The sequence below is a fragment of the Belonocnema kinseyi genome, chromosome 6 (genome assembly GCF_010883055.1).
Source record: "Belonocnema kinseyi isolate 2016_QV_RU_SX_M_011 chromosome 6, B_treatae_v1, whole genome shotgun sequence".
In the NCBI taxonomy this organism is placed as follows: Eukaryota; Metazoa; Arthropoda; class Insecta; order Hymenoptera; family Cynipidae; genus Belonocnema; species Belonocnema kinseyi.
In genome coordinates, this window is record NC_046662.1 from 12,205,680 (window position 1) to 12,217,959 (window position 12,280).

The window sequence follows — 12,280 nt, forward strand, 5'->3', positions numbered from 1 at the left end:
GTTCACCATGTAAGAATCAGTTTTCGTTTGTTTAAAAATGCAACTGTTCGGTTTAAAATTAATCTGTTGTAGTTGAAGATTCCATTTTTTTTAATTTCGTTTTATTTTGCTTGTTGAATCCAACTGTTTTTTTTACATTTTCAATTTAAAACTTTTTTTCCTGACATATCAACTATTACATTTTTCGTTGAAGATTCGACTTTTTATGTTGAAATTTCTATGCCTTGGTTGAAAGCTGAACTGATTTCTTTAAAGTTAATTTTTCTGGTTAATGATTCATAATTTTAATTAAAAATTCGTTTTTTTTTGTGAAAATTTAATTTTTCTAATTGACAATTGAGCTATTTTGTTGAAAATTCAATAAATTGCCTGGGAATGAATTTTTTTGTTGAAAATTAATATTCTTGCGTTGAAAATTCGACTATTTTGTAAAAAATTCATATTTTCGAGTCAAAAATTGAACAATTTGGTAAAAATTAAGAATTTGGTTGACAATTTATGTATTTTGTTGAAAATTCGTTTTCTGGTAGAAACTTCAGCTATTTAGTCAAAAATGCGACTTCTTGTTTAAAAATTAATCTATTTTAGTTAAGGATACAAGTGTTTTTTCAAGTTCCTTTTTGTTGGTTAAATCCAGCGGTTTTTTATCATGTTTTAAATTAAAATATTTTTTTGTAGAAATATGAAAACTTAAATTTTTCGTTGAAAATTTCACTCTTTTTTGAAACTTGAACAACTTTCTTAAAAATTAACCTTTTACATTTTTTATCGAAAATTAACGTTTTTATCTTTAAATTGAACTATTTTGTTAAAAATTCAACTGATTGGTTAAAAATTAAATTTGGTTTGAAATTTTGTTTTTATTGAAAATTAATTTTCTCAAATTAGAATTAAAATAATCCGTTTTTTAAAAAGAATTAATAGCTTCTTATTTAAAAATTCAATTCTTTAGTGAAACAGGTTTAAAAACGAAAAACTTAAACTAAAAATTATTTAAAAAATTAGACACACATCACTTCCTATGTTAAAACTGTTTCGTCGGAAATTTATGTCATTTGTATAAAATTCGATTATTTTATCAGAAAATTAAACTATGTGGTTAAAAATTGATGCATTTTATTCAAAAGTGATCTGTTTTGGCACAAAATATATGTACTTTGTTAAAAATTATTATGTTTCAGTTTAAAATTCAACTATTTTGCAAATATCAGATCTTTGGCACTTGAAAATTCAACAATATGGTAAAAAATTCAACTGTTTTATATCAAATTCGTGTACTTTTTATTGAAAATTATTTTTTTACTAAAAATTTAACGAATTTTCAACAGAAGACTTAAATTTTCAATGAAGAGGTATGAATTGAATAAATTTGTTGAATTTTCAGCACAATAATTCAATTTTCAGCGTAACCGTTTTAATCGAAAAAAATTCCAGGTTATTTTGCGGTTTTTTTCCGGGTTGCAAATATTTTCTATGGTCAATGAAATTTAAAAAATCGAGCTCTATTCTAATATTTGTTTCATTTAAAGTAATAAACAATAAAAAACAAATTAAAGCATTCAAAGTGGAACTCTTGGATTTTAAACTTTTAAAATTGACATTTAAATGCTTTTCAATACAAAAATTGTGTATTCAAATGCTCAATAATTTACACGTATAAAATGAAAGGTACTAAAACTTTTTAATTAAATAATTTTTAATAAAAAGGAGATAAGCTTCCAAATTTAGAATTTTTAACTTTTATGAATAAGATGTTCAAAGATTCAGATATATTTGCAAAAATATAGATCCACGTTATCATTTTCAATGCTCTAAATTAAAAAATCAATCAATGAACTTAAAATTTTTCAAGATTAGGTGATTTTAAGTAATTTCAAGCTAGAAACATTAAAAATTGAAAAATTAAAATTTTTTTTAACTGATCAATTTTCAAATTAGAAATTCAATTATTTTCATTTTAAATAGTTTAAACATGCATGGAAAACTTCAACATTTTATGTCAAAATCTTCAGAAATCTATAAAATCTTTTAAAGATTTTCTAATTAGTCGCTCTAAACTGAATGATATCAGAATGGAAAAAGATAATAATTTAATTATTTATTTTTAAACACTGTTGAAATCAAACTTGGATACGTTTTTTTCTAAAAATTTGTCAAATTTTCTATAAAAAAATAAATTCACTGTTATGTGCTAGTGTTTCGGAGTCGCATAAATTGACACGCAAATAAAAGAATTTTTAACGCAAAAAAAATTCAACAAAACAGTTGAAATCAAATAAAAAAGATAAACATAAGAAAAAGACGAATTTTCAATAAAATAGTTGAATCCTTCATCAAAGCAGATGGCTTTTCAACAAATGAGTTCAATTTTGAATAAAAAAGATAAAATTTCAAACAAAACAGATAAATTTTCGGACCAAGAAGACTAGTTTTGAACAAGAGGGTTACATTTTCAATCAAAAAAGATTTTTCAAGGAAGACAAAAAAAAACTGTCAAAGAAATTGTTACATTTTATACCAAAAAAAGAGGAGTTTTAAACAAAATACATGAATATCAAACCAAGAAAAATGAATTTTCGAAAAAAGTTAAATTATAAACTAAAATCATGAAGCTTCAATCAAAAAAGTGAATTTGTAACAAAGGTAACTTTAAGCTCAGTTTTAGAATTTCCAAGCAAAAAAGTTTATGAATTCAAATAGAAACAGTTTCTTCAACTAAAATATGCGAATAGTTACATTTTGAGTCTCAATGAAAAATGTAATAATTAGTATTTAAACCGAATTAGAATTTAGTTTTTAAAAAAACAATATTTAAATTCAATAAAAGACGACTTTTCAATAAATAAGTTAAATTTTGAACCAAAGAGAAAAATCTCTTCACAAAAAAAAACGAATCTGATAATAAACAGTTGCATTTGCAATCTAAAAAGAGTAAATTTCGAACAAAATAAGTCAATTTAAAAGAAAATATAGACTAATTTTCAGCAAGAGCGTTGAATTTATAAAAAAGAAGAAAAAAGTTTCAACCAAATTATTGAATTATTTGCCAAAAACGACCAATTTTCTGCCTAAAAACATGAATTTTCAACCAAATAGTTGACTTTTAAACTAAAAGCAATCAACATTCAACCAACAATGGACTAGTTGAATTTTCAATTAAAGTAATGCAATTCCATAAAAAAACGAATTTGCCCAAAAATTGATAAATTTTCAATCTAGGAAATCAATTTTTAATCAAATGAATCAATTTTTGATATAACATAGCAAATTTCAACTAAGCAGTTGCATTTTCAACAAATAAAATTTTTTCTATCGAAAAGAAAAGAATTTTCAACCAGATAAATTTGTTCGACAAAATATTAGAATTTTCAACTTTAAAAAATTAATTTTCAACCAGAAAAACGAATATTGAACAAAATAGTTCAAAATGAATTTTTTTAAATCGTTCAAGTTTTATCCAAGTACTTAAATTTTTTACCAAAAAAGTGACTTCTTCATCAAATAGTTAAATTTTCAACTAAAAAAGATAAATTTTCTACAAAAAAAAAATATTCAACAAAATAGTTAAATCTTCGAACAAAAAAATTAATTTTTAACCAAATATTTCAAATTTCAACCAAATAATTAAATTTATAACTAAAAAAAATATTGTTAACCAGGATAACGAATAATCAAAAAAATAGTTAAATCGTCAAACAAAACGAATTTTTAAGAAGATAGTTCAACTTTCAACCAAGTAATTGAATTTTTGCCCAAAAAGGATTAATTAGAACATGCAATAGTTGAATTTTTAACGAAAAACTCAATTTTCAGTCTGAATTGCAATAGTTAAATTTTAATTTCAGAAAATTAGTTTTCTACCAAAAAACAAACTTTTAACAAAATAAGTTCAATCTTCAACCAATAAAAATAATTTTTAACAAATTAGTATCAATAAGTATTGAAATTTTGGGCCAAAAAAGAGAACTTTTTAACCAAATTGTTGAATTTCAAACAAAATAATTAAATTTTTAACTACAGAATAGAATTTGTCACCGAAAGAGATGAACTCTGAACCGAAAATATAATTCAAGCGTAAAACCCGAAGAAACGGAAGATTCTTAAAAAAGGGGGAAAATATAAATTCTTTAAAAAAGGGGAAAAGAGTAAAATGACTGTGTCGTTTGACAGTAAAAGGGAACAGAGGGGAATAGGGGAAAGACTGTAAAGTCTGACGGTATAAAAATGCGTGGGGTAAGGTTCCTTGGAAGGGGGATAGGTCAACTCGAATGTTATAACATTTTATAAAGGGGAAAATGGGAGAATAGGGGAAAGAATGTTAAGTCTGACAGCATAAAAATGCGTTGTTGGGGTTCCTTGGAAGGGGGCAGGGTATCAACCCAAATTAAATAGGATCTTATAAAGGGGAAAATAGGGGGGGTGGGGAATAGACTATGAACTCTGACAGTATAAAAATGCGGGTGGTGGGGCTAGGTCAACTCAAATTTTATAGAATTTTATAAAGAGGAAAATAGGAGAATAGAGGAAAGACTGTAACGTCTGGCAGTATGCAAATGCGTGGGGTGGGATTTCTTGGAAGGGGGCTAGGTCAACTCAAATTTTATAGAATTGTATAAAGGGGAAAATAGGGGAAAAGGAGAAATAACGTGCATTCTGACTGTATAAACATGCTTTGGTGGGATTCCTTGGAAGGGGGCTGGGTTTATTGAAATTTAATATAATGTTGTAAAGGGGAAAAGGGGGATATGGAAATAGTTGATATACTGTGAAGTGTGACGGTACAAAAATGCGTGTGGTGGGGTTTCTTGGGAGGGGACAGGGTGTGAACCCAAATTTAATAGGATCTTATGAAAAGGGGGAATGGGTGGATAGGGGAAAGACTAAGGTCTGACAGTATAAAAATGCGTGGGATGGGATTTCTTGGAAGGGGACAAGGTTCCATCCCAAATTTTATAGAATTTTATAGAGGAAAAAATAGGGGAATAGGGGAAAGAATGTGAATTCTGACAGTATAAAAATACGTTGGCGGGGTTCCTTGAAAGGGGACTGGATCAACTCAAATCTAATAGAATTTTATAAAGGGGAAAAAGGGGAATATGGAAATAGGGGACATACTCTAAAGGGTGGCAGTACAAAAATGCGTGCAGTGGGGTTTCTTGAGAGGGGCAGGGCGGAAACCGAAATTTAATAGGATCTTATAAAGGGGGAAATAGGGGAATGACTGTAACGTCTGGCAGTATAAAAATATGTGGGGTGGGATTTATTGGAAGGGGGCTAGGTCAATTAAAATTTGATAGAATTTTATAAAGGGGAAAATAGGGGAATAGGAAAAAAATGTGAATTCTGACAGTAAAAAAATGTGTTGGTGGGGTTCCTTGGAAGGGGGCTGGCTTAAATCAAATTTAATAGAATTTTATAAAAGGGAAAAAGAGGAATATGAAAATATGGGATATACTGTAAAGTGCGGCGGTACAAAAATGCGTGTAGTGGAATTTCTTGAAATGGGGCAGGGTGGAAACCGAAATTTAATAGGATCTTATTAAGGGGGAAATAGGGGGATAGGGGAAAGACTGTGAACTCTGACAATATAAAAATGCGTGAAGTGGGATTTCTTGGAAGGGGGCTAGGTCAAGTCAAATTCAATAGAATATAATAAAGGGGAAAATGGGGGAAAGAGTGTGAAGTCTCCTATTAAAATTAATTAGAAACAAAACTCACTCTTTTTCTTCTCGGCCTCTTCCAGTCGTTTTTGCGCCCATTCACTGAATGAAGGCATGTCTTCATGAGTATCTGAAGAACCAGAACCGGCGATGCCGTCCAAAATGACAGCAGCATCATCAGTCGATCCTCCAACTAATTGGGCCCTGGCGGCACTGTCGTTCAACTCTGGAGCTGGATTGAGATCATCTTCCTTGGGAAGATCCTCTTTCGAAAGTAGCTCTTCATCCAATTTTAAATCTTCTTCAATTCTAGTTTCTTCGCCACCTGATTTCTTCTCGGCTCTAACGACCACCACAAATTCGGAGTCGTCATCCGCTCCTTCAGCAACTTCCTTTTCAGCGGTTGCACTATCGTTTACTTGTTCAGTTGGTGTCTCAAGGTTTATTTCCGGATCAATTGGCTCTAAAGTTTTCTCCGGTCCTCTGACTGTCGGATTGGTTAAGGTCAAGTTATTCGATAAAGATCTCGCTCGAAATTCGGAGACGATCTTCGGGTCTGCTAAACTTTGTAATTCTGAAGCTGCTGTATCAACTAGAGTCAGGACAACTGCTTGTCCAGTTTCGGAAATCCTGTGAACAGAAATTAGTTTCACTGATATTAGTCATCAGAAGAATTAGTTATCCAGAAAATTAGAAGAATTCGAGCGTTATTTCATTGTAACCCGAGCTTAAAACTTGCAAGCTTGAGCTTGTAAACCCAGATAAAACACTGAATCCTGAAATTCTCATAAGGGGCCATCCCTAAATTACGTAACACATTTTTTGCCAATTTTTTAACCCTCCCCTTCACTATGAGTAGGTGGACAGTGGGATTTCTTAATACAAATTCCTAACTTACCGGCATCGAGAACACTCTAAGGCTGAAGTGGTTCGTGTCCGTTCTAAGTTTATAGAATGCTCTTGATGGATCCCAATCAATTCATGCGCAACTGTACTTCTGCATATTTTGCGCATTAAATAAATAAACACAGGAATTTTTTAATGATATGTGTTATCTATAATGAAGTAATAAATCATCCTTATTTTCCTTATAACTACATAGTCCGGGGCTGGGTACCTTCCCGTATGCACTAAGACCGTCAAAGCTGAAAAACCTTTATTCTTCTATATTTTAAGCCCCTGAATCCGAATCCACAACTTAATTTTTTGAAAAATGTGTAGAACATTCTTTAAATTGCACTTGTTTAAACAATTTATGAAAAAGTGGTTTTTTCTATCCGGACAATTTTTTTTAGAAAGTATGGCTTATTTTAAGAAGAAAAGGTCTCTAGTAACTTTTTTGTAGCATGCATATTTCAAAAGTTATGAGTTTTTCAAAGTCGAAAATTTGACGTTTTGCATAATTTGTTTAAACAAATGCAATTTAAACAATTGACTACACATTTTTCGAAAAATTAAGTTGTGGATTTGGATTCAGGGGCTCAAAATACATAAGAATAAAGGGTTTTCAGCATTGGCGGTCTTAGTGCATACGGGAAGGTACCCAGTCCCCGGACTAACACTATTTTATATAATAAATAAACTTGAAGTTGTTTACGCAACATTTTTTTCTCAAATATGAAGAATGTTCCATTCCAAATTTATAAAATTCCATAAATTTCAATTTTTATTCGTTAACATTAAGGAATTGTTATTTTTCAATCTTTAAAATTAAAATATTCCAAACGAATGTTTGAAATTGCGTCATTCTAAATAATACACAGTAAAAATTAAAGTCTCCAATTGCAAATTTTCAAACTTGAACTGCGTATTCCAACAAGACATTGTTACATTATACAACTTAAACTTTAAACATTCAATACTTATAAATTTCCAATTGTATATCTTAAAAATTGAAAGAGTTGTTTTCGCATAAATTTCTTCTCAAATTTGAAGAATGTTCCATTCCAAATTGATAAAATTCCATACATTTCAATTTTTAATTATTAACATTAAGGAATTGTTGTTTTTCAATATTAAAAATTAAATTCAAAAAAATGTTTGGCATTGCGTCATTCTAAATAATACACATTAAAAATTAAAAAATCTTCAATTGCAAATTTTCAAACTTGAACTACTTATTCCAAAACAAATCTTTAACATTATATAATTTAAACCTTAAATATTTAATAGTTATAAATTTCCAACTTTATATCTTGAAAATTGAAACAAAATAACGCAAGTTAGTTTTACAGTTGAAAATTCTGTAATTTTCATTATTTACATTTAAAATTTCTTCAATGTGGAAGATTTAAAATTGAAAACTGTCTATCTTCAAAATCTTTCCAATTTAAGAACTTTTATTTATGCTATTTATGTTATCTAAATTATACACTTTAAAAATTAAAGAATCTTTAATTGCAAAATTTGTTTATTTAACGAAAAATTAGTACTTAAAAATGAAGAAAATTATTTTTAATTAAATAAAAATATGTATAACAATTTCCTTCAAGTGAGGAAATATCTTTTAACAAATCACTTAACTTTGTATTTTTAACAACAATTTAGAAGATTGAATTTGAAATATTTTCACGTCCTTTTAGACTGTTGTCAACTCTAGAAAAGTAGATCACCAAATCTAAGGGTATTTTTCGTGAATAATTCAAAGCCCAACAAACATAACAAATTTTAAACAATTTTGAAGGGGGGAGTAGCAATTAAAAAATTACACAAAATAGGCGAAAATCGTCTACAAAAAAAAGTTTTGAAGCATATTAAGTCTTGTCTCAAATCTCATCTGGAGTTTGTCGGGAATCTTATCTTAAATCTTGCCTCGAATCTTGTCTCGAATATTGTTTCATATCTCTTCTCAAATCTCGTCTCGAATATTAAATCTCGTCTCGAATATTGTCTTGAATCTTATCTCCAATCTCGCCTCAAAGTATTTTCTTGAATCTCATCTCAAATTACTTCTCGAATCTGCACTGAAAAAATGGTTAGTTGAGACAACTATTTAGTTAGTAAGATATCGTTCTGCTATTTTATTAGTTAATACTGCTATGTTAATAGTGGATACAACAATTCCATTAGTTGCCGTTACTCTATAATTAGTACCAACAACTAAGTAAATGGTTGTCACAACTAATAAAATAGCAGTACCATATATTACAGACTAAATAGTTGTCCCAACTAACCATTTTTTCTAGTGTCGTTTCGAGTTCTCATCGTATATCTTTCGAATCTCGTCTCGAATCTCAATTCGAATGTTATTTTGAATCGTGACTCGAATCTCGTCTCAAATATCGTCTGGAATCTCGTTTCAAATTTTGTGTAGAATCTCGCCTTAAATGTTGTTTTGAATCTAGTCTCGAATCTTATCTCGAATTTTGAATTGAATCTCGCCTAAAAATGTTTTCTCGAATTTCGTCTCAAATCTCATAGAAAATCTGGTCTCGCATCTCCTCTAAAATATCGACCCGAATGTTGTTTCGAATTTAGTCTCAATTGTCGCCTGGAATCTCGTATCGACTATTGTTTTGAATCCCCTCTCGAATCTTGCCTTGATTCTCGCCTGGAATCTCGTCTCGACTCTCGTTTTAAATATTGTTTTGAATCTCGAGTCTAAAAAAAAAGTACGTTGTGCGAACACCTAATCAAAACTATAAGGGCTTCTGCCCGTGGTTGCTAAATCCTTAAAATCATAAAAAATACTTTTTTTATCGATATTTTTCCGTAATGACGAGAAAAAACTAATCTAATTATACCAATATTACAGTCTATATAAAGTTATTATAATCTTTTTTTGTCATTAGTAAACTTTAACGTTAAGCTATAATTTTGGATATGTACATTTTCGATAAGGTTTTTTTTTTAAATACCTATTACATTTACCCGCCACCCCGCTAAAACAGCTGTTACGTAATTTATGGATGGCCCGTAACTACTAAAGTTGATAATGCCTTAAATTTCGTTTTGCTTATAAGTTACCTCCGGTTATGGTGGATTAACGATAACAACTCGAGACCTTTTGGGCTGGTAAATTCAGAGAGAATTTTAACGAGCTAGTGAATTTGTGTTTGTGTGTGTGTTCAAAGTTAGGGAAATGGAGTTTGAAAAGATAAATGGTACGATGAAAAAAGAAACCTCTGTCAGGAGGATAAGGACCGACAAAGGGAAGTAAAGTTGTGGAAAACCTTTGGACGATCGAGGATCTTATAAATCTGCTTTGAAGCCGATTATTCGCAATTCGTTGAGTGGTAGATCCTCGAGATTTTCAACTCGAGGATAACAAGTTGAGATAATAACTGACTAAAAAATGTTTTCTAAAAATTTTTTTGAGGGTTTCGTAACCCCGGTATGAATAAAAAATCGTTTGATGTAAGAGGAAAAATCTATGGGTTGGACTAGAAAAAAAAACAGGAAAAGAATGTTTAAAAGTCGGTTAAAATCTTCTTTTCTCTTTTTTTATTTGAAAATTTTTAAAATTCTCTTGTTGTTTTAAAAATTATGTTAAATGTTTTATGCATACAGTTTTTACTAGTGAACAATAAAGAACGTGGAATTTCTTCAGACTGGACTAAAGATACTGTTATCATTTTGCTTTTAAAGAAATTTTTTTGTGAATAATAAATTTTTAATCTTTTGCGCGATTTTGAAACTTAATTTAAACGAATATGTTTTTGCAGGTTCAAAAAAATTCTAAATTGGATAAAAAATGGTTTTAATTTCTAATTTTTCATTTTTGTTAACCAGCAAAAACTGTAATATAACTAATTCTTTATAATTCTTGAACTAATCGGATAACTAACTATAATTTGCAAAATTTTGAATTTGTAAATAAAAGAGGGAACAGAAGCTCAACCAATTTGAATAATTCTAGGATTTTCAATCCGGCATATTGTAGAAGGCAATTATTGACCGATTAAAAATTTTTTTTTCAGCTCAGCATCAATTTGTAAAGAGACTTAAAGGGCACGATTTTTAAATGTTTTCTCGTTTACATTTTATGGAAAAAATGAATACCTGCACCAACGATATTTATTCTTGATTGAGCCACTAATGATATTGGCAAAATCTTTAATATATGAATTTGCAGCATTATTTATTTTGATTATTATTTTCAAAAGAATCATATATTTCAATCGGTAAAGCAAAAATATTATATAGCTAAAATCAAAACGTTAGAAGTCTGCATTTAGCGCTAATTATTGTTTATTGTTAATTATTAATTATTAATCATTTATTATTATTATTATTATTATTATTATTATTATTATTATTATTATCAAATTATATCGTCAATGATGTTTCATGATGAAAATTTGTCACCTAATATTTTTCATTAATTTTTTTAAAACATATAAACAAATGTAAAAGCAGAAAAAATGCGCTAATAATAATAAAAATATGCGGAATATAAACTTTTAAAGTGATTCTTATTCATACAAATTTGTCTTTCAATATATCTTCTTAATTTTATAAACAAATTATAAGAAGAAACAGTCGCGAATCCAGAAATTGTGTGTATTTCTTACATGCAGAACAAAGGAAAACGTGAGCGTTCATAAAATTTGTTTATTATCAAATGAACATCAGGAAATTGGGAGTTCTTGAATAAAATTTTTTTTAAAAAGGAATAAAAAATATCAGATAACAAAAGTTCATGAATAAGCATCATTGGCGACATAATTTAAGAAAAATTATGAGAGAAAAATTAATTTTTTCTGCCTTCAAACATCCAATCTGAGTATTTTATTTATTTATTTATAACTTTTGCAAATAATATCAACTGACAAGTTTTCATCACTTGTGACGTAATCGATGGAAAATTAAGGGAGAAAATTAATTTTTTCTCTCTTTAAATTTTCACACTGGGAATTTGTTTATAAAATTAATAAGGAATATTGGATGACATCCGTATAATTGAGTATAACTTTGCCCATAAAAGAAAGTAATTTTAACATAAACATTTATTTTTAAACGAAAAATCCGTAACGACGACTGTTTGTTAATTTAGCTTATTTATAACAATTGAATTTACAAGACATTTTTTTGGTTAGACTACACACATTAAGTCCAGTCTTGCTGAGCATTGGAAAAAATTTTCTACGAAGATAAAAAAAAAAAGAAAAAATCGATTTTTTTACACTATTTGCATTAATATAAAAGTTTAAACCAAAAAAAATTGGGCGACATAAATCTAGTCAAAATTGAATGCTGAATTTTATTGGTTTTACTTTATCTTACTGTGCGTCCGATCATCCGCCATATTTTTTTCCCGGGAGGGGAAGTAGGGGAGGGAAATGTTATTAGGGTAGAGGGAGTGATGAGTAAGGAATTGGGCCTTGGAGGTAAGGAATATAAGTAGGTCGGGAAGGAAAGTAGGGGAGAAAAGTTGAAGTACTTGTGGGGACGGAATTGGAGGTGGTGAAAAGAAGAAGGGAAGGAGGAAGAAGTAGGGAAGGAGGAAGAAGTAGGGAAGGAGGAAGAAGTAGGGAAGGAGGAAGAAGTAGAGAAGGAGGAAGAAGTAGGGAAGGAGGAAGAAGTAGGGAAGGAGGAAGAAGTAGGGGAGGAGGAGGAGGAAGAAGAGTGGAGGAGAGGAAGTTAGAGGAACTAGGGGGGGGGGAGTGAGAAGATTCAGA

General features: G+C 29.4%; 1 protein-coding gene across 1 annotated transcript in view; it reads right to left on the reverse strand.

Annotated features, from left to right (window-relative positions):
* Window positions 1–12,280, reverse strand: part of LOC117174196 (SUN domain-containing ossification factor) — a 165,397-nt gene that overhangs the window by 25,370 nt on the left and 127,747 nt on the right. The window contains exon 4 of the mRNA XM_033363058.1: window positions 5,719–6,290. Coding sequence (XP_033218949.1) covers window positions 5,719–6,290 — 572 coding nt within the window. The remainder of the gene's footprint in view (window positions 1–5,718; window positions 6,291–12,280) is intronic.